Genomic DNA, 27,647 nt, shown 5'->3' with positions numbered 1-27,647 from the left:
CTTGGTGTTTTCTGAGCTAGTTTTTCTTGCCAATACTTTGTTACCCAAACTAGATAACAACATCAGTGCTCATCAATGCACTGATAATGTTACCTAGTTTGGGTAATGAAAACAACAAAGAAAACAACCAAGTTCTGGGGGCACTAAGGACCTCATTTCAATCTTGAGCTACAAATATTCTCCTTCATTGGTAATAATAATATTTTAGACTTTTGATCTCTTTTGCTTCAACAGGATGAAAATTGTATCACCAACTAATTTTCCAGCGTTATTTCGTTCTTTGCTTATATATAAATATACAATATTTTGTTGCCTTTTCAGGTTCCGTTTTCCATAACTGAAGATACAACTTTAGCTAATCTGCTGGCACTGAATCTGCATAATGTGGAAGATGATGTCCGAAACATTGTTGACAAAGCAGGAAAAGAACTTGGAATTGAGAAGGTTAATCCTGTTCTTTCCAGGATTCTTTCCAAAATTTTATTCTGAATGTCAGCTTGGATTTTAGAATTACTCGATTCTTAGTTTAAATAGAACTGAAGCATTAGAATTTTATCTAGAGAATTTAGGCTCTTTTTCAGACTTTGATAGACAATATTGTTCATTATGACTTTGTTTCCACTTCCATTTATGCCTCCTCTACATTTTCAGTTGTGCAATTTTAGTGATGCACAATCGAGTATATTCTTAAGTGGACTTGGTGAAATGTTAAATATAATTATATTAAAATTTACTTCTGAATGGTGATTTAAGTTATGAAAGAATATACATAGGTGAGTTGCTGTATTCCTAAAATGAACCCTGATGTGATCAAATGTATGATCAGATTAATACTACTTTTTGAAATTTTATTAATGCACCCACATACTAATAATATCAGTGGCATGAAAGATGGAATTGAGTAAAATTAACTGAACATGGATGCAAGTGGAATGTCTTCACAATCCAGATTTAGTTTTAGAAGTATTCCTATGTAAATTGAAATTCAGGAAGAACAGAACAGAAGATAGTGTGAAACAAATATGCCCTATTAGGAAAATCCCCTCACACTTATTTTTCCTATATTTTGGCCCACTTGATAGTTTTTTATAAATTTATTTTTGAAAAACATTTTGAATTTGAATTATTTTGAATTTGAAACACTCACCTCAATTTCATAACATCCATTCCCAATGTAAAATGCTTGTTTTAAGTGCAAACCATTGTTTTCCTTTGAAATATTTTGTAAATTTGCAATGTTTTCAAATGTAAATCACTTGAATAGTACACATAATCTATGATATCAATGGTATATAAATTTGATTATTAATGGTACTGCATCTCAGGTGAATTGTATAAATATTGATTTAAACATTACTTTAGTCAAAGTATTTCATTATGTTCTTCTTTTTTCATTATGTTAATTAGATTCTGATAGAAATTAGTCAAACATGGGCTGCAATGGAGTTTTCTTATGAACAACATTTCAGGACCAATATTTCCTTGCTGAAAATAGACGAACAGCTTTTTGAGACTTTAGATAATAATCAAGTAAGATCTGGTTTACTAATGAGAAAATGTGCTTGTTGCTGAATTCCTATTGTGCTTTTTTTTTAAAAAAATGGATTAACTCACATCTCTGTTTTCACAATTTTATTTACAGTGAATCTTAGCTGTCCCAGATGTTAGTCTGTCAAATTATATGTGTTCTTGACTGTATATGGTTTAACAAAAATTCCTGTCTGTGTAGGAGTTTACAAAATTACAGGTCCTTGGTGTGTCTCCTTTTCCTCTAGATAATATGGAATCATTTAATAATATGCTGTCCATTTGTAAGGTTTGAAAATGTCTTTTGCTGTGATTTACTGTTATAATAGCTTGCAGGAGATTTTTTTGTAAAACTTTTGTAGCTATGATTCCTGTGTCTCTTTGAGTAATTTTCTGTATCCTTTAATTTCATTTCCTTCTCTTTTTCTTAAGATTCAGTTGCAAACAGTTCTGCAAAGTAAATATGTTGAATATTTCATTGAACAAGTATTAACTTGGCAAAAAAAGCTGAATATGGCAGACTCTGTCATTTATATATGGATGGAAGTTCAGCATACATGGTCTCATCTCGAAAGCATTTTCATTGGTTCAAATGACATCAGAGAACAGCTTCCTGAAGATTCAAAGAGATTTGATTGCATTGATATGGATTTTAAGGTTAATGAAAAATAAGTCGGCTATATAAATCATAATCAAAATTTCCTTTTCTTTTTCATTTTTTACATGCAGATTGTACCAACATTTTAAAAAGCATTCCCATGAAATTATTTATGTACATTATATATAAGGAAATAATGTATACTGTTTTAAGTAATTAATCATAATAATCTGTCCCAAGAATATCAGTCCAAACAATACAAAATGAAATGATACCCAAATCACACATAAAAATATTTTGTGAACTATTTATTACTTTCTTTAAACCCAATAGTATAGAAATAGTAAGTAACATTTAAATGTATTTGTTCTGCCTTCTACTTCTTCAAAATGATTATGGCATATTTCATGTACAAGCAAAACTTCAGATCAATAGATATTTAATGAACATGGCATTTGAAGCCTTACTTCAATTTCTTAATTATTGTAAAATATCAAGTTTGGGTGATTTTTCTTGGTCTTAAGTAAGAACCTTTCAGCATTGCTATATTGCCATGAAGTTTCAATGCATTCTGACATTGTCAAAGAGATAAACATGTAATCAATACATTTATGGATTCCATTCAAATGTTAATAAATCCATCCCTTGCAACTTGAAATGTAGAAAAGGGCAAACTATTGTAAAGTAGTATTATTGAATTTTCAGCTTTAAAAGCAAGGTTTTTTTAAAAAAACAAACAAACAAAGAAGCAGTAAGAAAAGAAAACTATATGAGCACTACCATTTATTGCTACTACCTGCAGAAAAAAGGAAAAGTATATTTGCTGCAGGAAAACCTATCCCCGACTTTAGCTAATATTGGAAAGAAGGCAGGCAGAATCAAATTATGATAGGATAGCCCAAAACATAAAATGGAAGATTGACAAAAATGTTTTACGAAGAAGGCAATAGAAACTGTATGTATATCTTCTAAGATGAAAGAGTCAAAAAATGTTTTTACTACATGGATAGTCCTCAACTTACAACCATTTGTTTAGTGGCCATTCAAAGTTACAACAGCACTGGAAAAAAGTGACTTATTGTTTTTCTCACTTAAGACCATGGCAGCATCCTCATGGTCATATGATCAAAATTTGGACATTTGGCAACTGGTTCATCTTTATGATAGTTGCAATGTCCCAAGATCATATGATCACCTTTTGCAAATTTCTGACTGGCAAAGTCAATGGGGAAGCCAGATTTACTTAACAATCGTGTTACTACTTTAGCAGCTTCAGTGATTCATTTTACAACTGTAGCCAGAAAGATAATAAAACTGGGCAAAACTCATTTAACAACTGTCTCACTTAGCAACATAAATGTTTGGTTCAGCTGTGGTTATAAGTCGAGGACTACCTATACAGAAAAACTAATTAGCAAGTATGAAAATATTTCTCTAGAACTTCAGGTATCTTTTGTGAGAAATGAAGAAGCAGATAAGGAAAATATCCATATATTTTTTTTAAAAAAATGTCTATACCTCTTTTACTATATGTAGTACTCCAATATTAACTGGACATTTTGAAAACAGAAATGTGAGTATGAATACAGCTAGTGCACAACCAACAACCACAACTTAGTCCAAAATTTCTGTTCTAAACAAGACAATTGTTAAGTGAATGTTGCCCCATTTTATGATCTTTCTTGCCGCAGTTATTAACTGAATCACTGCAGGTTAGGTATTATAACCTGTTAGATTATAACATAGTTGTTAAATGAATCTGGCATTCCCCATCTAACTCTGTATGTCAGAAGGTCACAAAAAAGTGATCACATCATCCTGGGACACTGCAACCATCATAAATATGAATCAGTTGTCAATGTCTGAATTTTGATCACATGACCATTGGGCTGTTGCAAAAGTTATAAGTCGGTCATAAGCCACTTTTTTTTAGCCAATTAACTTCAAATGGTCACTAAATGAACTGTTGTAAGTTGAGGACTATCTACCTTGCTAACATTTTTGAAGGATATGGAATTTTATTCCTTGCTGCCCAAAGTATAGTAATTTAAAATAAATATATGGTTCCCTAGAAAAGATAAAACACAATTTTCAATAAATTATTAATACTACTTTTTTCAGAAATATAGGGGAAAAAGTCAAAATATGTCTGAAATTGGTATTTACTGATACGAAATTGTGATCGTTATTTGACTTGATTTATGTAACACTGCTATTCCTTTGAAATGTAGATAACTTTATAATGTGTAAATAGGTGCTGTTTTCCAGCAACAGTTGTTTTTAAAATCAGTACCACCAGGTCAGGGTGTTTTTTTTCACACATATTTGAGGATACTTTATACTAGTAGAAACATTATGCTTAGCATAATGAAGATAAGGAAAATATTTTCTTTTCCTCAAAAAATGAGAAATTACATAAATCTTTTTTCACAAATTAAAAGAAATATTTTTGCTCCTGAACCTAGGAATTAATGAATGATTCAACAAATACCAGAAATGTATTGGAAGCAGCAACCAAGCCTAATATGCATGAAAAACTTCAAGATTTGCAGCATAGGTATTGTTCAGCCAGTTGTTTTTATATAATTAAATATATAATAGTTAGCAGCAGTTATGTATCATGATTTGATAATTGTTTAAAGTTTTATTTAAAATAATATTGATTTTTTAAATCATAGATTTGCAGGGCTTAATAATAAATACTTCTACTACATGAAAAAAGTCCCACATTCACATTCCATAAATGCAGTCATTTAAATAGAATGTAATGCTTCTTCACAGATATGGACTGTTCAGTTTGCTCATTAAACAGTTTTATTCATAACTGTCTCATCCTTGACACAACAGAAAACTCTTATTTCATGCAAAAATACTGTACATACAGTAGATTTTAATTACTTATATTTTTTTAGGCTATTGTCCTTCTGATTCAAATACCAATTTACACACAGTTGCTTTAGTAATTCACAGTTTACTCATATTCAGGAGATAACAGTCAAAACATGCAAATCACTTGACTGATTTGATTTTAAATAAGAGCATCCAGAAGAATAGTCCAAAATCAGTCCAATGTTCTAAGAGCCATGTTGGGATTGTCAGCTAGTTAGGGTGTTTATACAAACAGGATTCACACAAACATAATGCGAGATGTCAGACTAGTGGTGGAATTCAAATTTTTTACTACTGGTTCTATGGGCATGGCTTGGTGGGCGTGGCTTGGTGGGCATGGCAGGGGAAGGATACTGTAAAATCTCCATTCCCACCCCGCTCCAGGGGAAGGATACTGCAAAATCCCATTCCCTCCCCACCCCACTAACCTGCTTTCCAGCTCTGTTCTCCTGTGCAGGGCAACAAAAGAAGACACGGCTGATTAGCTAGGAGTTGGGAGGCAGGGAATAGATGGGGGTGGGGCCAATCAGAGGTGGTATTCCAAACTACTCAAAATTTCTACTACCAGTTTCCCCAAACTACTAAAAATTTCTGCTATCGGTTCTCCAGAACTGGTGAGAACCTGCTGAATACCACCTCTGTGTCAGACAGTTGTTTTTAGTAAAGAAACATGGGTGAGAGCTGCCTCTTAAACCTGTCTGCAGCCAATTGTCACTAATCAAGAGTTTTACTCCCTTGCAGGCAAGACGTCTCAGCGAACTGCTCTGCTCCTTACTTTAACTGGTGTGAGTGCTTGGAAAGCCATTTGATTGCTTTAGCTATCCAAGTGATACCTGTTTTTTTTATCAGCCTCGTGTTACTTTTGGCTTGGTGTCTTCTAAGGCTGTAATTCCACAGGTTCAGCTGAAGCAGTTTATTCAGATTCAGAATCTGAAAATGTATATATTAACCATTCTTATGAAGGACAATTAAACTCTTTTATTCACATTGAGAAAAGTCTTGAACTATTAACTTTCCATAATGAGCTATTAAAATTATTGTTGGGAAAAAAAAACCATACATTCTTAAATAAAAATGTCTTCCTCCTCAATTTTCAGACTCTCACTTTGTGAAAACGCTCTTGCTGAATACTTGGAGACCAAACGTTTAGCTTTTCCCCGGTTCTATTTTGTTTCATCTGCTGATCTGCTAGATATTCTTTCAAAAGGAGCACAACCTAAACAGGTAAATTTTCTTGCCATCATATCTAAAGCATTAACTGCAAAGAAATGCTATACAATAAGCTGAACGAAAGAAATGATTAAAATCTGGGTAAACCTACAGTTTTTAAATTGTGTATTGTTTTTTAAATGCAGGTGACTTGCCATCTTATTAAACTTTTTGACAATACTGCTGATCTTAAATTTCAAGACAATGAAGATGAACACAGCAATATTGTATTAGGGATGTATAGCAAAGAAAAGGAATATGTCCCGTTCAATGAACAACTTGAATGTAGTGGTCAGGTATGTGATGCAATGAAGTGTGGTATTTTTCTTTGTGTTCTAAAGTTAGAAAATAATAAACAGCACTTAACAGACACTGTTTTGACTAGGTATAAAATACACATAAGCACACACGTATATTAATGAAAAGTTATAATTATGCATATATAAACAAAAGCAAAAATATTTCAGGTTCTATTTTCTTTTTTAATGAAATATGCATATCAAAGAACAATTTCTGTTTTACCTAACTGTTCAAATAAAATGATCCTTAAAATAAATGTGTTAAAATAATTACATTTTTGATGTTAACAGGTGCAGCAAAATACTTGTGTTCATTTACAATGAATTTTCATGACAATTCTCAATAAAATCACAGATAGCTTCCTCTTTTTAAAATTGTTGTCTAGGTTTATCTGGATAGTATGTCTATTTTATAGCAGACAAATTTCTACTTTATAAATTTCATCTTTATAAATTTTGAAAAAAATCAAAATTTTCTTATTCATCTCTTATTTTACTGTAGTCCTTCATTTTGGGAATGATCAATGGATGTTTGTGTTATCAAACACATTTAATTATGAGAGAATTGGAAGACAAGCTATGTTTAAACACTTTGGGCAATAATAAGGCAATTTGGGCTGCATTTTCTAATGCTGAAATTAAATTTCATACTATGAGCTGTCAAAATAAATATGCCATTTATTTATGAAAGTCTTTATGAGCAACCAATACTATTATAATAATCAAGGCTTAAATCCCAAAGACAATAAGAAAATGATTATGCTTGCTTAGGAATGATGTTGTTTTGGGTCAAGTTAATGCAGCAAAGTGTGATGGAAGACATAACAAATCTCAAGCATATTAAGTTATGATCATAAAATTATAATTTTATTAGGTCCTTCATTCCCAAAAAGACATCTTGAATACATTTTTGTTAGGCTATACAAAAGATTCTTAGAATTATTATTCTCTATGCTCTGTAAAATGCAGTAATATAATATTTTTCTTATTTTTTTCCATGCAGTTATGTAAAATATTCTATGGCAGCATGTTTTGATTGAATACCTTTTTATCTGATTGTTTGCTTACTCACTTGTTCTTTTAAATGTTATGTTCTTTATCTCTCTGTAATTTGTACACATGGGCTGTGTTCCTATGTAGCTCTTCATTCTAGAATTTACAAAAATGTTTGCTGAGTATCCGATTCATGCAAAGAATCCCTTCAATTTGTTTTTTTACTATCGCTGTTTAGTTTATTGAAACATATAGTTTAACGCAGAAGTTAAAAAAATACATTATACTGCATCCATTAAAAAAATCCCAATTCATTCCTGCATAGTGGAGATACACTTAGGGAAATAGGTCCAGAATTTAAAAATTGTCATAGAATTGGTACAAAAATTGGCTACAATTCTTGAAATTTCCAAAACCTAATCATTTAGTAGGTGGTACACAATCGTCATATAGAATAATCTGAATAGTTTGTAATTAGAGGAACATTAACTCTGCAATCCAAAAGGGAGATTGAACATTTCAGAAGGACATGCATTACTATTTTAATTTTAAAGTCTGAGCTGATGCACAAAAATTCTTGGCAAGGGTTATCATTGTCACACTGAGGTGACAGTGTACATCTCAACCACCATCAGTAGATGCTATGCATGAAAGAGGCCATTATTGTGTTGTCAGCAAATAGCAGAATGAAATTTGGCTGTAAAGGGTTTTTATTATGGCTTAAACAATATTGTTGATGTAAATATTAAATAGAAAGGCCTTAGAAGTTGGAATAAGGTCAGTAGTTTTGCACTATTTGAATGTTGGATTTGAACTGTAGTCCCTTCATGCAATATCATAATTGATTGCAAGAGCTGGTGATTGACAGGAAAAAAACCCTGCTGTTTGATGCCACATTCTCTCATGACAGCACCATGACAGAACATTGGTGTATTGTGCAGAGACTGTATATAGAGTAATGTATTGATTAGCAACTGAAAAATATGATCTAAAATGGGCTTGTTCCATTGCTAAGATTCTTTGTTGAATAATCTAATCAATAAATGTACAAAAATATTTAGCTTATAATTTGCTAATTATACATAGAAAGATTATAATAGATTAGTTAGTTGGGTTGAATTTGTCATCTCCTTGCTGATCATCACGAAATTTCACCTTCATCCTTGGACTATTTCTTCTGCCTCACTTGGAAATTGTTACTTTTCTTCTTAATGGTTTCTAGTGCCATTCCTGAGACAACTTTTGCTCTGGGTATCATTTAAGATAGATCTCACATTTGAATTCCAGTGCAGCATGACTTCTGATGCAAAGGTTACACTTGCTCTGCCATTCTAATTATTTCTGTCAAAACTACCCATTCTCTGGTTTTGTTCATTAATATAATTCATAGGCCCCACACTCACCTTGTTTTCTGAGTCAGGTGATTATACTTCTAAAACTATTTCTTTATGATCACCCAATCTACAAGTGAAGATCTCTATGGTTAGAGCCAACAAATTATAGAAGATCTCCTTAGAAGATCTCTATGGTTAGAGCCAACAAATTATAGGATGGTAAACACTCTTTGCCTTGAATTTCAGTTGTCTTCTCAGATGCTACAAGACCTAGTATATAAATTGGTTCCAGAAGCTGTTGCTTCATCCTGTATCAAAGAATCTCAATACTAGCTAAATTTGGACAATCTCACCAGGGTGTTTCCTTTGCAGTTCCCTCACCAATTTATCTCCTTATCATCAGTGTGCTACAATACATTAACAAGCTCAAATGTTTCACAGTTTGGAAGGTTCTCCAATTGTCCTAGAGTTTTCTTCAGAACCAAATATTATTGTTCATTTAATATTAGACAATTTGCAGCAGTTTGGGATATAAACAAGGAAAGTGGCACAAGATTTGCCCATCTCCTATATCTTATATTGCTGATATGGCTGTCAGGTTCCTGATTAGTCTGTTGATCATCTTCATTTAAGTGATCAGTGTGCCTGGATATGACAACACTCTTTATGAATACCTTATCCATTAAAAAAAACCAGACACTCATGAGTAAAAACTATATCTATCAGAACAATGATAATTGGACACAAAAATCCAGTTGGTGCAATCCGAAGGTCAACCTGTCACAATACAACATTATAGGCAATGTCTGATCTTTTGCTTCAGAGGTGGGTTTAATGAAGTAAAAAGATAGGATGGGATATGGAATATATTGTATGAGCAAGAAACTATTCACATAGTGACAAGTTAATTATAAGTGCAAATAACTTTCTGTGAATTGAATCCAATATGCCTAATTGTTACCTGAAAAGGTAGAAACCTGGTTAAAATGCCTGGAAGATACCATGCACGAATCAGTACGTTATCACATCATAGAAGCTATTTCTGTTTATGAGGAAAAACCAAGAGAACAGTGGATCATTGATTATCCTGCACAAGTAGCACTTACTGGTTCTCAAATCTGGTGGACTACAGATGTGGGAATAGCATTCAGCAGGCTTGAAGAAGGATTTGAAACTGCTTTGAAAGATTATCATAAGAAACAGGTATTGATGTCACTCTTACATATAAGCTACAAGACCATATCTTAAATAGAGTTTTCAATTGTATATAAAATGAGGGGTGGGAGGGGAAAGCTGCAGCACAACTGTAAAGCAATTTCATTTTTACTTATTTATATACCACTTTTATTTATTTTTGCAAATAAGGCAGCAAACTTTCTTTTCTGATTTTCTTACAACAACAACCCCGTGAGGTAAATTGGGCTGACAATAACTGGCCCAAGATCCAACTGGCTTCCATAGCTAATGTGGGACTTGAACTCGTGGTCTCTTGGTTTCTTGCCTGGTGCCTTAACCACTAGAACAAATTGGTGAAATAGGTGGCTATATAAACCAAAGTAATAAATATACAGATCAATCAATAAATAAACTACATAACAGATGAATACCAAAGATTTGATATATAAAATATAATATAACATTATTTATGTGTGTCTTTCTTAGGTTACTCAGCTAAATGCTCTTATTGCCCTACTACTGGGTGACCTGACACCAAGTGACAGACAGAAGATTATGACTATTTGTACAGTAGATGTACATGCTAGGGATGTGGTGGCAAAGCTTCTATCTCAGAAGGTAAACCCACTAGTTATTGTTTTACATTTAGGCCACTATTCTGAATCTATTCTTAATCTAGTATAAATGTACTTCCTTGTACAACTTGCCTTGTGGTGCGAGTGGAACAATCTGGAACTAAACACATTCAAAACCATAGAAATGGTGGTAGACTTTAGGAAAAACCCTCCCATACTAACCACCTCTTACAATACTTGACAACACAGTATCAACAGTAGAAACCTTCAAATTTCTAGGTTCTATCATACCACAAGACCTAAAATGGACATCTAACATCAAAAACATCATCAAAAAAGCACAACAAAGAATGTTCTTTCTGCGCCAACTCAGAAAGCTCAAACTGCCCAAGGAGCTGCTAAAGATTCAGTTCTACAGAGGAATCATTGAGTCTGTTATCAGCACCTGTATAACTGTCTGGTTTGGTTCTGCAACCCAACAAGACAGACACAGACTCCAGAGAGTAATTAGGACTGCAGAAAAAACAGTTGCTACCAATTTGCCTTCAATCAAGGACCTGTATGCTGCATGAGTCAAAAAGAGGGCTGCGAAATTCTTACAGACCCCTCACATCCTAGACATAAACTGTTTCAACTCCTACCCTCAAAACGACGCTATAGAGCACTGCACACCTGAACAAAACTAGACATAAGGACAGTTTTTTCTTGAACGCATCACTGCTAAACAAATAATTCCCTCAACACTGTTCAACTATTAAAAAGTGTGCACTACTATTACTATTAATCTTCTCATCACTCCTTATCACCCATCCCCTCCCACTTGTGACTGTATGATTGTAACTTTGTTGCTTGTATCCTTATGATTTATATTGACTGTTTCCTAGTATGATTTGATTGCTTATTGTACCCTATTACTATTATTAAGTGTTGTACCTGGTGATTCTTGACTCTTGACGAATGTATCTTTTCTTTTATGTACACTGAAAGCATTTGCACCAAGACAAATTCCTTGTGTGTCCAATCACACTTGGCCAATAAAGAATCCTATTCTATTCTATCTATTCTATTCTTAAATACTATAGTTGATGTGCTTTTCCATATCTACTGTGGTCTGCCTGGAGAGACAATATTTAGCATCCATTTATTTTAAACTAGAAATTCCTGTTATTTCTGGTCTCTAGCTGAGATCCCCATTTGTTTTTTGGATTTGGATTTCTTGAAAATTCACTTTCTCTGTTTATATGCCATAACTGTCTAAATGGGTGAATGCAGATTGAGAATAAGTGCCTTACAGTAGATCAAGGGATTCAGAGCTAAAAACCACAAAAATAAATTTTACAAACTGAGATTAGAAAAATAACAGGAAAAAAAAACAACTTATTATGTTTTATGTCTTCCTCTTCCTCTGCCTGAACCTTCTGCAGTGGATTATTAATGGAAATAAAATAAGGAATGTTATCTATATATACTATTATATTTAACATTTCTTCTGATAAGACTCCCAAAGGATTGCATTGATGTTCCTTTGACGATGTTAAAGGCAATTGAAACATGTTTCTATAACTTTAGTTTCTTAATTTCCATTGACATCATTGATATTTTAAAGACAATCAGCAGCATATGATGTTGCAAATGTTAGAAAAGAACCAAATGAGATATTGAAGATATAATTGTTTGATGGAGTTCAAAGAGTGTCAATAAAATCAGATATAAGGAATAAAATGATATGAATGATGTTGAAAGGCACATATAAAATTGACTCATGTCAAATACCCGCAGTTTGTTTCTTGTTAATGTGAGAATGGAAGAGAAAATTACCTTAGCAGCAATTCTATTATCTGTTGCAACTAAAGTCTCCATTAAAAAGGCAATCCTATATTGCATTTAATTTGCTATGGTGCAGAGGTGCCTGGGGATGAATCTAAACTTTTATAATTGCAGACACTGGAGTTACATATAAATGATTGTGAATAAGGCTGGTGATGATAGCATAGATATTTTGGCATTGACTGTGTTCTTTATTTTTTAAAGTATCTGCATAAATAACAGTTTTACAATATGATGTTTTTATAGGTTGCTAGTTCCCAAGCTTTCCCTTGGCTTTCGCAACTACGCCATAGATGGGATTGGACCCTAAAACACTGCTTTGTCAACATTTGTGATGCTCAGTTTCAATATTATTATGAGTATTTGGGAAATACTCCTCGGCTAGTTATTACACCTTTGACTGACAGGTAATATTTGTCTAATAATGGCCCTCCCTGACTTGTTTTGCAGAATTTCCTATTATACAGAAAAATCTCCTCTTATCCTTCCCAGTGAAAAAAATATTAATATTATAAATTATTATTATTATTATTATTATTATTATTATTATTATTATTATTATTATTATTATTATTATTATTATTTACAATTACAAGTTGCTGTAATTCATTAGGTTACAAAATATCCCTATGTAATCTCTTAAGTTATATGGGAATGCTTACATTGCATTTTAAGGAACTTATACCTCTAGGATGAATGAAGCACCTCTGCTTGGAAGATTAAAACAGAAATGTTTTTGGAAAATTCACCAGGGGCTTTCCAGACTGCACACATTTGCATACAAACAGCCATTCCACCACCTGCAAACCTTTGCACAGTTCTATTAGGTTTATTTTCAAGAAATTAATTAAAATAAAAGTTTGGAATAGAAGAAATGATCAAATTGCATACCCAAGAAAGGGAATGTCAGGTTTATAGTATTTCATTTTTTGTATACCACAACTGCTGAGCTGAAGAAACATGTAAGTATTAATGCAAGGTGGATTTCTACATTTTAATCTACAAAGAAGTATGTATGTTGCAATTCTGCATGTGATAACTGAAAAGTATATTCAATAGACATGTATGTTCAATAGAATGTGTTTAATAAACTCATAATTTAAGCAACTATATATGCATCTGAAAATAAGCTCATACGTACATTTACATATGTTTAAATCTATAAATGCTACCGGATGGATTGTCTGATATAAAATTTGCATAGCCATCACAATGAGGATGGATCAAACAAATTTCCAAAACATACTTTTTTCTTTCCCCAAATCCCCATTTTACTGTATGCTCATATTCTTCTTACATTCCTCAGTCATTGATTTGCCATACTGTGCATCTGTTTGCAGTGTTAAAGGAAAAATAACAACATCATGAAAAGTATTATTTTAAAAAAACATAATAATAAATTCATAAGTTCACTTTGCTTGTGGTTGTAATTTGTGGATTTGCACTGTCCATCATTAAAGAAAGTCTATGTTATTGTCATTGTGCTTTTATTGTTAAAGGTGTTACATTACTCTTACTCAATCTCTACACCTAACCATGAGTGGGGCTCCTGCAGGTCCTGCTGGGACAGGCAAAACAGAAACCACAAAGGATCTTGGACATGCACTTGGAATGATGGTGTATGTTTTCAACTGTTCTGAACAGATGGATTACAAGGTGCTTTGGTGCTTATTTTCAACCATTTATCTTCAAAGAAATATGACAAGGATGGTTTTCTCCCTTTTTTGGGGTGGTGGTGGTCAGGATGATCCATTATTAAAGGAGATTGAATTATACAGTACCAAAGTAGAGAGACATTATTTCAAAGGAACCTTTTCATTAGTGGATGGATTCTACTACTTGGGTGATAGTAGATAGAAACATTGAAGCACAGAAAACTGATGGCAGAAAACAACTTAGTGGTCTGCCCTTTGAGCGTTTTTTTTAAAAAAAAAATTGAATTTTTGTCAGATGATGGATATATGTTTATTATTCCAAGCACGTTTAAAATCAGTTACTGATGACTGAGCCACTACTGGAAGTTGTTTCCAAGCTTTCATTATTCTTTCTGTGATATTTAACTAGATTTTATTTGACATTTTTTATGCTTATACATAATGTATTTTTAAAATGGAATAAATGAAGTATTGCTTAGTATTCCTCAAAGTAATCAATTCAATTATACATTTTTAAGAATATAAAATATCATTACTGGGATGAGACTAGACTTTAGAATGCTTTCTTGAAATTTGTCCAAGTTGCAAACTTTGTACTGTAGTTTATTTCATTGAACTCAGTGACACTTTCTGATACCAGTATTTATATTTATTTATTAAGCAAATTTATATTTGCAAATACATCAGTCCCTATATCTAGTAGCTATATGGTATCTTGAGCTTAGTAGACCAAGAAACTCTTAATTTAATGAATTCATGAATGAGTACAATAATGCAAATGTTTGTTCCTATTGTTTATAGGAAACTTTTTAAAAAATTGTTTCTCATATAGTCTATAGGAAATATCTATAAAGGTTTGGTTCAAACAGGCGCTTGGGGGTGCTTTGATGAATTCAACCGAATTTCAGTAGAAGTTCTTTCAGTGGTGGCAGTGCAAGTAAAAACTATCCATGATGCCATCAGACATAACAAAAAACAGTGAGTATGAGTCCTTTAACATTTTAAGGGATTAAACATATGAAGTTATTAACCAATTGTCTACCTGAATTCAAAATAATTAGACCTTTTATGACATATTAACAGATATTTAAAAAGATCCCCAAAGAGGCTTCTACTGAAAACTAGATAATTGAACAGCTTGAGTGGTATTTAGAAGTAGTCATGTATATTTTCATATCCTAGCTATAGATTTTCCCTGTGTTTTGAGTTCAGTTTGCAAGGAAACTGAAATCAGAGGCAATTACTTCACTTGTAACAAAGTTTGTTGATTTATTTCTTTAATAATGCAGATTCGTTTTCCTTGGAGAAAACATCACATTGAAAGCATCAGTGGGAATATTTATTACTATGAATCCAGGCTATGCTGGCCGAACAGAATTACCTGAAAATCTTAAAGCTCTATTCAGGTAAGTATGAAGGATAAGTCATTTATGCCCTCTAATGTCAGTTATTTTATTTCCAATAGTTAGCAATTAGAGCTTTTTAATATATTGATTTATTTATTTTATTTATTTGATTTGTCAATCGCTTACAAGATACAGGTATAAGAATAAACATAGTTTTGAATACATGAGATGGATACTTATAAGAAAAATAGAAAGAAACAATAGGACAGGGACGGTAGGCACGATTGATGCACTTATGCACGCCCCCTACAGACCTCTTAGGAAGCGGGTAAGGTTAATAATAGACAGTCTAAGGTTAAAGTTTTTGGGATTTGGGGAAGAAACCACAGAGTCAGGTAGAATATTCCAAACATTGACCACTCTGTTGCTGAAGTCGTATTTTCTGCAATCAAGTTTGGTGCAGTTAACCTTGAGTTTGTATCTATTGTGTGCTCTTGTATTGTTACGATTGAAGCTGAAGTATTCATTTGCAGGTAGGACATTGCAGTGTATGATTTTATATACTATATTTAGATTGGAATGAAGGCGGCATAGTTCTAGGTTTTCTAGGTCTAGAGTTTCAAGTCTGGTGGCATAAGGTATTCTGCAATAAGTAGAGGAGCGGAGAACTCTTCTTGTGAAATATTTCTGGACTTTCTCATTTGTGTTAATATCAGATGCATGTTATAGTTCCAGATTCATGAGCTGTATTCAAGTATAGGTCTAGCAAACGTTTTGTATGCTCTAATTAGAGCTCTTCAAAGTTGCAGATTTGATACCCAATAGAAATATGGGAGATGAAATATTGTTTTTTATTTTTGCTAAATGCAAAAGGGAATTTTACTATTGGAAATAAAATCATAACAAAGTTAAAAGATAGCTTCACTTACATTTGTTGTAGCACTAAGCCATAATCCCTTATTCATTTCTATTTTAAAAAGTCTCTATCGTGTACTTTAATGAACAGTTTTTTAAAGAATGTTTGATTAAATAAATACTTTAAATATATAAAAGTAGAAATGAACAACATAGTGACATGATAACAATACCTTTCCCACTAAACAATATGAGAAAGGGGATCATTCTCTTTAGCAAAATTTTAGTTTTTTATAAAGCAAAGAGATAGTTTGTAAAGCAAATCTTTTTTAACCTCTATTTTAGAAAAAAGACCACCTTGCAGATTATCCATTAAGTGTCAGCTTCTTATATTTATTTTCAGTAACAGAAGTGATTATATGCAAAGAATTGTAAAAACTAACTTGAGAAACTAACATTTTCAGCTTTGTTTGAAATAGTGATACTAGAATATGCTAATAATCAACAAGCAGCCATTATTGCCCATACATTGAAAGAAAATGTTTGTTAATATATAATTATTAATTTCAGCTCAGGCAACTACACTTGTAAATTCACTGCCTTGAATTAGGATTATCTATCTATCTATCTATCTATCTATCTATCTATCTATCTATCTATCTATCTATCTACCTATCTATCTCTCCATCCATCCATCCATCCATCTATCATCTGTCTGTCTGTCTGTCTGTCTATCTAATTTAAATGCTGCCCATCTCAGAGAAGGTGACTCTGGGCAGCAGACAACAGTACCAAAAAACAACAAATATAAAACAACCATTACCTAAAACCTGTATATAATAATTGTTTAAAGTATAAAAAAACTATAAAAGCAGAGCTTAATAAGAAAAGATAATAACAGGCAGAGGGATATTAAAAACAGTGAAGCTTTATCACAAGTTCAACCATTCTTGTTCTTCTACAGTTCTGCTACAAAATCAGGTCTTGAAAGATATTCGAAAGTTCAGGAATGATGAGGGGCTAATCTCATTTCTGGGGGAAAGGCTGCACTGGCTTTCTCCCAGAGATGAGAACAGGCATGTTATTGATGGGGGTTCAATGCAAACCCCCATCCATAACATGCCCATTCTACTGGATCCAGTAAGACAGGCAGGTGAAGAAGTTACTTTTCTTGTTCTCATTATGTTCATATTATAGTCTCTGATTTTAGTTTAATGTATTTTTTGTTTTTGTTTTTAGACCCTGTGCAATGGTGGTCCCTGACATTGAACTAATCTGTGAAATAATGCTGGTTGCTGAAGGGTTTATTGATGCACGGTTCTTAGCCAGAAAGTTTGTTACCCTGTATACTCTTTGTAAAGAGCTTGTCTCCAAGCAGGTAAGTAAGATCTTTTTGACCTTGTGCCTCAACAAACCTAATTAATATTTTTTAAAGCAAATAATGTTTTATCTTTGTATATCCAACTTGCTGCATTAATAAGTCAAGAGAGTCTTATAAAGCTATCAAAATACTTCTGGTTAAAACTATTTGGATTTGTTCTTTAAATGTCAATTTTTTTTCAATGGCATAGCATGAAGAAAGTGACCACAGAGAGGTTTTTCCTCTTACTGTCATATTCAATATTAGAACCCAAGGTTAACCAATGTTAATTGTAGGTTAATTAAGGGAAAATATTTCTTCACAACTCTACTTGATATCTTCTGAACTTCACCATCACAAAATATAATTATGACAATCAATTTCCTAGAGCATTCATGTCCTTCTAAACTTCTATATTTGGTTGTCCAAATGGGATATTATATTAAATAAGCTGTTGGTGTGGCACAGTATGGCTCCTCCTTTTTTCTTTTTCTTTTATTTATTTTTTCCTGATTCTTGAAGACATGTCACTGCAGTTTTCTTGAAAAGGTTTTTCAACAGTGGTTTGTCATTGCCTTCTTCCTAAGAGAGTGTGACTAGCCCAAGGTCATCCAGCTGGCTTTAAGCCCAAGGCAGGACTAGAACTCACTATCTCCTGTTTTTTAGCCTGATGCCTTAATCAAACTACCCTCATGTCTCCTCTATACTTACAAAGGATTTAGGAAACAATTCACATTGTTTTCTAAATTAATGTTTTATTTGTTAGCTAACAATAAAATGTGAATTTAGAAAACAATGTGAATGTGCAGTATCAAAAGTAGAGTGTTTAGTCCAACGTTAATGTTCTTTCATGCATTTTTTTTTGTACATGTACTTTTTGTTGTATATACACATTTTTATTGTACCTGTCTCCTTCCCTCTTTTCTATGTGTAGAAATGTGGTGTGCATTCATTTGATTTTTTGGAATGGAAAATAATTAGCTTCCTAAAAATTTTATTATATCTTATTGAAAATTAAACTGAACAGAGTAGGGAAGTATTATCTTATAAGTCAGATGCTACTAGAGCTTCTATATTTATCACTATAACTATTTTAAAATATGTTTTAATAACATTTTTTAATTTTGAATATAATAATTCCACCTTCATTTGAACAGTGTGTTGTCTGGGTACAAATATCTTTGTTGAACAATAATCAAAATTTGCAACATCATTCATTACATTGATATTCTACAATATTAAAATAGTAATATTCAATATATTAATTCCACAATATTAAAATAGTAATATTCAACATACTAGTCATAATATTTACTTATCTCTTTTAACAGATCTTCTTTATTTTTGTTTCTCTGTTTCTAACTCCCATTTTTGTTATTTAACTATTGATAAAATAGAGCCCATATCAGATAATATTCAGTTTGCTCTTTCTCCTTAATTGCTAACATTAATCTATTCATTTGTGCACATTCTAATAGTTTCCTAATCACATTCTCATCTGTAGGTATCTCTACACTCTGCCAACTTTGTGCAAATACAATTCTAGCAGCAGTTAATATATGAATCACTAAATATGCATTTTCCTTACTGCTACCAGATTATCTATATTTATCACTATAACTATTTTATATTTATCACTATAACTATTTTATATATTTTATTATACCTGATTATTTTATTGATTAAACTGAATCAGTTTAGATCTGAATAACTAAATATTTTATTTCAAAATTTTATCCTATCATAGACCACTGGTATAGAAATGTATGCTTTCAAAAAAGACTAATATAACTTATTTTCTAGTTTTTAAAAATATATTATGAACAAGTTAGTAGATTTGGAAAATGATTTTTTAACATTTCCTGAATATATCTCATCATAGGATCATTATGATTGGGGTCTTCGGGCTATTAAATCTGTCTTGGTAGTTGCTGGGTCTCTGAAGCGAGGAGATAAGACTAGACCTGAAGACCAGGTATGCAACATGATGCAAAGATATACTTCATAAAACTACTTCCCAAAATCCAAGCATGTTGGCACTGAAGTTTGCAAATTCCCACACAGGCGTTTCGCTATGGCTATCCTGACAGGGAATTATTTTCCTACACATAAGAGACAACACCAGATTAGCCTTTCAGTTTGTCTTTGATAATAACATCCGTGGTGCCCAAAAGATAACATGGTAAAATCCAGTCTAGTCCAATTCTGTATTTGTTACATCTAATAGACAGAATCTCACTAGACTAAAGTTATAACCTACTCCCTAATAGATGCACCTCTAGAGTGTGGCTACCCTGAGCATTTTTCTCCCTCCCCCATATTGTATTTAGCACCTCACTGGAATATGCTGCCTCCTCCTTAGGAAGTTGCAGTGTAACTGCTGAGATTCTTACACATGCATACACATACTTCTTCTTACAACAGATTGAATCACAATTTCCCTTTAATTGGATTTTAAACAGCCTTTTTCTTCAAAGTATATTTGACCATGAAATTGATCAGAAGCTTTCTAAGTACAATAATGTTTACTGCCTTTTCCAGATACTTATGCGAGCCTTGAGGGACTTCAATTTGCCTAGGATAGTGACAGATGATATCCCCATTTTCATGGGCTTAATTAGTGACCTCTTTCCAGCTCTGGATGTTCCAAGGAAAAGGGACTTGCAATTTGAACAGATGGTTAAACAATCTACCCTGGAGCTTCACTTACAGCCTGAGGAGACCTTCATTCTGAAAGTAAAAAAAAAAAAATCCATTGCTTTTAATTACAGTCTGTAAAAAAATTAAATCACAATAATTGCAGACATGTTATGCTGAGTATGAAGTTATCCTTACTGACCTTAATGCATTCTCATAGTATCCTTAAAATGTTAGTCTTTCACTAGCAGTACTGTATGTTAGTAATTCAGTGTTAATTATAGTATAAGGATATTACCATAAAATGTCTCACATCCACCAATTTGCCATAGAAATGCAATTCCTGCCCCTATTCTGTTTGTTTTTAAATAATTTAGTACTGCTGGTACTTAACTACCAGTGTTAACTTTAATACAGTACAAACATGGAAATATTACTTCATTAAGGATTGTCAGTTGTCTGCTTTGTTCTCTTGCTTGAGGAGAAAAAAAGAAAAAAGCAGAATGAATTTCTGATATAGGATCCACATTAAAACTCTTTCCCCAATATATATAATGACAATCAACTTTGCCTGTAGTATGAATAGGTAAGTATCAATAACAAAAGTGAAGCAGCAAAATTATCATCCAATTTAGATCTGGCTTTTGAAAGCCCAATGAGATAGCAACCACATTATACTGTAGAAAGTACCCAAAGTGCAGTAGTTTGGCCACTACTATAATTGACCTAGGATTCATCTTCTTTCCATTAAGTCAGTAAAAACAAACCTACAGGAATCCCAGGAGACTGGTATTGCTAGGTGTGGCTCTCATTTAATCTCACATTTTTATAGCAGCTCTCCAAATTCAAATTTATTTGTTTTGCCTTTAATTTCATTTATTTATTTATCCTATCTAATGAAGTATAATTCTGGCCAGTGTACAAATTTATTAACAATTAAAATCATAAAACATTTTGATGACTTCATTAGCCATTGAAGCTAATTGGTACTGTACTTTATCGAGGGATTTTGGACCATTATTTGTACAAAGCAACATTTTCATTTCCTGAGTACAAAGGAGAATGGTTTACTAAGGGAATGGTTTACTAAAGGAAGAAAAATTAATGTCTTCTTAGTTGATGTGGGAGAAAAACCCCTTAGGCATATTATTATTATTATTATTATTATTATTATTATTATTATTATTATTATTATTATTATTATTATTATTATTAATTATTATTATTATTATTATTATTATTATTATTATTATTATTATTATTTATTATCATCATCATCATCATCATCATCATCATCATCATCAGCTATTTTATTCATTAAACATGAAACTCAGCCAACTGAACATTTAAAAATGCATCACAAATATAATTGACTGGTGCTGATGGTTGATACGGGTTACTGCCAGCATCCTAGGTGTTAACAAAGTATTTTCTTAAAATGTATGATGTTATGAATACCGCAGATTTTTGCAGTTCTGCTGGTGTTATTGCAGAAAGCTGCAATTTCTTGATGTGTTTTGTAAAATTCTTGGACATGGTACCAAGTGCCCCAATGACAATGGGTATCACTGTTCAATGTTTCATCCATAACTGTGTAGTTTTGATAGCCAGGTCGCGATATTTCATGATTTTTCCAGTTCTTTTTCTTTGACTCTGGTGGTCTCCTGGTAGAGTGATATCAATAAATTGTATGCTTTGGCCCTCAACTACCATAATATCTGGCATGTTGTGTTCCAAATGGCGATCCATCTGTATTTGAAAGTCCCACAAGATCTTAACCATTTCATTTTCAACAACTTTTTCCACTTTATATTCCCATGACTTTTCAGATACAGGTAGAGCATATTTTTTACACAATGACCAGTGGATTAATTTAGCAACTTGATCATGTCTAGCTTTGTAGTCCGTTTGTGCGATTTTGCTGCAGTAACATATTAAGCATGAAACAGTTTCAACTTTGTCATTGCAAAGTAGGCAGTTTGGATTGTCAGTGGATTTTTGTATCTTTGCTTTCATGGCATTAGTTTGTAGTGCTTGTTCTGGAGCAGGAAGTATTAAACCTTCCATTTCTTTCTTGATGGTTCCTCTCTTAAGCCATGCCAATGTTTTGTTGTTGTTGTTGTTGTTGCTGCTGCTGCTATTATAATTACTATTATTAATATTAATATTATTATATTATTATGGCAGGTTGTTCAGCTCGAGGAATTGCTGGCAGTGCGTCATTCTGTCTTTGTAGTGGGAAATGCAGGAACAGGAAAAAGCAAGGTACAAGTATATCCTTCCTAATTTCAACTATTATTTCATTGAAAATATTATTTTCCAGGTAAATTGGAAAACATCACTTGCTTTCACATCAGCTATGTCCATCCATATTTTTGCGTTAATATGAAATTCCAGTGTATGATCAAGCTAATCTTGATAAGGAAATAATTCTTTTTTTTTTCCTTTTGGGATTCAGGCTATCTAGGGAAAAATCAAATAAAAAAGTGTTTCTTTGGGGGTGGATCCTTCTAACATCTTTTGATTCAAGAGCTCTTATGAGTTGTTCTTTGTAAGGCATTGAAGATCTAGCTCTTGCCTCATGTATTGAACTAGAAGGTTCAATAAGCCTGTTTTAAATTGTTTTCATAATTATTTGAGCATAGACTGCATGTTTTAATTGCCATTTGTAACTGTATTTATTTTTAGATGGTAGACTGCTATTCACAGTTACAAGGTGAATGAGCAGCCAATTAATTAATTAATTAATGAAAAATAGAAAGGCAGATCAGGGATATTAACAATTTAGGGTTACTTTTTAGGGGAAGTGAAAGTTTACTAAATTTTAATTTATGGGTTCTCTTTGATTTTTCTGAAGAACAATTCTCATTATGTTTGTCATTTCCCCATTATTCTTGCTTATTCTCAAAGTGAAACTAATACGCACAATTGTTTTTACCCCATTGTTATTTCTAACCTTGCAAATTATTGAACCACTTTTAAAATGTGAACAGAAATAATTTTGGCAGATGTGAATAAAAAACAATCATGAGTAAACTAGAAGGTATAGAATTAATAATTCTGCAATTTTAGATTTGTGGGGAAAAGTTTTCTCTTGAAGACTTCTAGAATATCTCTTGAAGTCCTTAAAAAACCAGCCTCTGAAATACAGTGCAAAGATCAAAGCACTATACTTGAGATTTTATAGAAGTGCTCGTATTTATATTAAAAAAACACTTTCCGCAAAAAATTAAGGTTCAGTTTTCTTTTTCTTTTACTTAACAGATTCTGAAAACCCTGAATAAGACTTATATGATCATGAAGCAGAAGCCTGTTTGGAATGATTTGAACCCTAAGGCTGTGACTACTGATGAGCTCTTTGGGTTCATACATCATGCTACAAGAGAATGGAAAGATGGCAAGTGAAAAACTTTACAATAGTTATTATTGTGACTTTTATACCAGCTCCCCCAATTTGGTGTTCTCTAGTTGCGTTGGATCCCAGCTACTCTTAATTGTTAGCCAGTATGATGTGTTGGGTAAAAATTCACCCCAAATTCTGTCAGGACAAACATGTTCAAAATACCCAGGATAAATATCAGAATACAGATTTCTAACATTTCTATTTCCTATCACAGATCAATAGAGACTATGCTTATGTTTTGTTTCTCTGTAAAGAAAAATCACATTACTTTTGTGTACTTATATAAGTAGCATGCTAAAAGACTTTACTCCATGACATTCTGTTTTTTTACTTGCTAGTTTTTAATTTTATCAATAAATGAATAGAAATAAAAGCCAAGGAAAATATTATGTAAAACAAACTTCAGCATAGAAAAAACAGTTACTATATTCCATTTATAAATGATGCTATCAACGATGCTACAGATAAAAATCCTCTTTTAGATGGTGCATCTGAAATTGCATATTATTGAATACTTCATATAGGAAAATATTGTCTTTCAAATGTCTGAAATGTTTTTTCTTTGTATGTAGATCATTAGATTTCTTATCTGATACCTTCTGCATACCCCATATGTTCTTTCCTTGGTGTCCGTTTTACCTGGATGTATCTGCATGCTAATATAATCTTGTGCTAATATAATCAATGCTAATTATATTGTGATACACAACTAGACAGGCGATATAATTTTATTTTAGCCACTGTAGAATTACTTAACCTAGACATCCAGGATTACAATTGTTGATCTTGCTCCAAATAAAGTATACATTTAAAAGAAACTTTAGTAACACTCACGTGCATGCATAAAAACAGTTATATGCATTTTTAGATTCTTTTGCATCTGAGAAAGAAACTTTTGCTTTTTGTCATTTAAATATTATTATCAAAATCTATTTACACACATTTCTCAGGACTCTTTTCCTCTCTTTTGAGAGAACAAGCAAATATGAGCCATAATTGGCCAAAATGGATTGTCTTAGATGGAGATATAGATCCTATGTGGATTGAATCGCTCAATACTGTTATGGATGATAACAAGGTGAGCATAAGAAAATGCATTTTCATTTTTTTTCTTTAACGTTTATTTTCTTTTATTACCACCACACATTAAATGGTTTCTATATGTGATTGAGATTCATTAAAATATACTTTCTTTTCTGTGATGTACCAGAAGAGCCAGTTAGAAATATTTGTTGATAATGGTTTCTCATTACACTTGAGTAATTGCATTTTTTAAAAAAAAAACTAATAAACTAAGATATTATGCTTGTTATTCTGCATTGAATAAAAACTAAACTGAGGTAAAACAACCCTGAGTTTTATGAGTCCGGTGCTGGAAACTGAACTTGTTAATTAAGCTTATTAACATTAATTTCTGCAATTAAATTATATCCCAATACTGGTACTAGTCAGAAAAGGAAAGGGAATGAAGATGTATATACGTCCAAATCCTCTTCTAATATGTTGAACCGGTAGGAATTCAAGATTTTCCATGACTTAGAAATTTATCCTTGTTTTAAAAAATAATTGTATTAAAGATTATAATTGCAATTCTAAAAAGTAATACAAACTAAAAGAAGAATAGAAAGAAAAATGCAAAAGAAAACAAAAACAGATATAGAATAGAAAGAAAAAGTATGGATGTAGTAAAGAAAAAGAAAAGAAATATATAACGAAATGACTTGCAACCTTCATCTCAAGACATGTAAGCAAAAAATTCTTTCAACTAACAGCTAATGATCTTTTTATCCTGTATATCATCTCTTACCAATAAATAAATCCATAAAACATCACTTCAGCAAAAGTATCAGCAAAAGTCTGAAAAGGGTTAGGGAAATGGGTAAGTTAGGTGTCCTCATACTGTCCGTAACTCCGCAACTGTCCAGAGCACCTGTGGGTGATCTTCCCTCTATTTATCTGGAAAAATTCCAAGAGATGAGTTTTATGATGTTTATTTTTATGATATTTATTTGATTTGTCAATCGCTTACAAGATAATAGGTATAAGTATGTACGTAGTTATGAATACATGAAATGGGTACATATAAGAAAAATAAAAGAAACAATAGGACAGGGACGGTAGGCACGTTGGTGCGCTTATGCACGCCCCCTACAGACCTCTTAGGAAAGGGGTGAGGTTACTCATTGGCTCAGACAATACATTGTTCTGCTTTTTTGCAGAGCCATCTTCAATCTATCATTTTTTCCCCCTCTGGAAGTTCTCTTGAAAATCAATCCTTTTGCACAGATCAAGAATCTGTTGTCAGAAATACACCAGAGGTTTACTACTTTAGTTCCTAGTGATTTTAACCAGTATAATCAAACACAAGAGATTCTAAGTGATCTGAAGAACATCTGAACAACACTAGTTTGTCTATTGCTGGTATATATCTATATGTGTAGAGACAATATATTTTATGTAAATTATATTTTTTTTCTATGTAGAGATTGACAATCTTTTAAATAAAATGATTACACATCATGTACAACTAATTTTGTTTTTTCAAATATTTAACCTTAAAACTGAACTTCTGTTATATTCTTCCCTAAGAATTTGATAGCGTTCTTTTAAGTGATTGGGATTTATGAACTCACAATGTATTGGATTTATTAATGGATCCTCAGACATGAACTGAGCAATATAAAATAAATCAGAAACATATTTTTAGATTACTATAAAAATGAATGCAGTGGGTTCTATTGTGAGGGTAACATTACTCTACTCTACACACTCGTAGGTGCTGACACTTGCCAGCAATGAACGGATTCCTTTGACACCATCAATGAGACTGCTATTTGAGATACACCATTTGAAAACAGCCACCCCTGCTACAGTGTCAAGAGCAGGAATTTTGTATGTGAATCCACAGGATCTTGGTTGGAATCCGTACGTAATCTTTACTAACTTATTCTTGCATAAGAGCTTTTCATTTTAATGTGAAATATGCAATGTCACCAGATAATAAACCAAGGCAATCGTTATCCAAATTACTTTTGGGGGTTTCTTCTTTATGACCTATTTCTGCTTCTCTGATCAGCATTATTGTTATTATATATTATAATTGTTATTGTATATTGTAAAATATATAAAATATATTTTATATATTATAAAATAATTATAATTATAAAATTATTGACATAAGTTGCTACTGCTTAAAGCTTTTTATTTGAAAAGCAGATCATTAATATTTCAACAGACTAAATTATATGCATTCATTTACATGTATTGTGCTGCCTATGATTCTCTTTAAAACATATTCCAGTATTATTGAAAATCAGAAATTTATTCAATATTGTCTTGATTGCTGAAACACTCAATGGCAGACTTGAGATATCTGAAATATTCAGACCATGTCAGGGATACTTAATAAAATTGCAGCCATAGAAGAGTTTATATATTAACAAAATTGTTCCTTTGCTGAATGTGAGGAAACTTGCAACTATTCTCTCTAACCTTCCAAGATTCTAGTTCTTGGATGAATTTTGCCCTGTTTTTGGGCAAATGAACAATGTATCCTTTGGAGCCATTGTTGTGTTTTTCTCAGGAATAACCAATAAGACCTACATGTAAATATTCATTTACATACATATAATTCTAGAGTATGCAATTTGTTTTGCAGCATGCCAATTTTCCATTAACTTTTTTTCAATTTAAATCATTGTTTTAAGAATTAAGTCAGAAAGACACTGAACAACATCCAAAAGACACATGTGAATACTTAGCGCTTAGACTTAAAGTATTCTGATAGGGATTACCAGAAATACTTTAAGAACCAGGTAATATTTGGTTAGTATAGATAATATTAATATCTATCATATGCATTTATCAATAATACATATGAAGAAATGTCCTTCTTCCTTCCTAATATGGAAAATGGTTGATAGCCTCTGTATAGTGACACACGTATCTTGGGAGAAATCACTGG

General features: G+C 32.2%; 1 protein-coding gene across 1 annotated transcript in view; it reads left to right on the top strand.

The window, feature by feature from the left end:
- The window catches only part of DNAH11 (dynein axonemal heavy chain 11), a 195,441-nt gene that overhangs the window by 51,896 nt on the left and 115,898 nt on the right, over positions 1-27,647 (top strand). Inside the window, exons 24-42 of the mRNA XM_087948111.1 lie at positions 322-444; positions 1,408-1,530; positions 1,960-2,184; positions 4,591-4,682; positions 6,112-6,238; positions 6,370-6,519; positions 9,819-10,052; positions 10,512-10,643; positions 12,674-12,834; positions 13,927-14,083; positions 14,915-15,060; positions 15,372-15,488; positions 17,523-17,661; positions 19,526-19,618; positions 20,185-20,379; positions 22,468-22,545; positions 23,545-23,677; positions 24,634-24,761; positions 26,460-26,608. Of these exons, the coding sequence (XP_087804237.1) occupies positions 322-444; positions 1,408-1,530; positions 1,960-2,184; positions 4,591-4,682; positions 6,112-6,238; positions 6,370-6,519; positions 9,819-10,052; positions 10,512-10,643; positions 12,674-12,834; positions 13,927-14,083; positions 14,915-15,060; positions 15,372-15,488; positions 17,523-17,661; positions 19,526-19,618; positions 20,185-20,379; positions 22,468-22,545; positions 23,545-23,677; positions 24,634-24,761; positions 26,460-26,608 (2,702 nt within the window). The remainder of the gene's footprint in view (positions 1-321; positions 445-1,407; positions 1,531-1,959; positions 2,185-4,590; positions 4,683-6,111; positions 6,239-6,369; positions 6,520-9,818; positions 10,053-10,511; positions 10,644-12,673; positions 12,835-13,926; positions 14,084-14,914; positions 15,061-15,371; positions 15,489-17,522; positions 17,662-19,525; positions 19,619-20,184; positions 20,380-22,467; positions 22,546-23,544; positions 23,678-24,633; positions 24,762-26,459; positions 26,609-27,647) is intronic.

This window comes from Notechis scutatus, chromosome Z, assembly GCF_049901735.1.
Source record: "Notechis scutatus isolate UNSWTSFEM ecotype Mainland chromosome Z, rNotScu1.2, whole genome shotgun sequence".
Taxonomy (NCBI): domain Eukaryota; kingdom Metazoa; phylum Chordata; class Lepidosauria; order Squamata; family Elapidae; genus Notechis; species Notechis scutatus.
The sequence above is the reverse complement of the archived record's forward strand: the minus strand, read 5'-3'. Positions and strand labels throughout refer to the sequence as shown.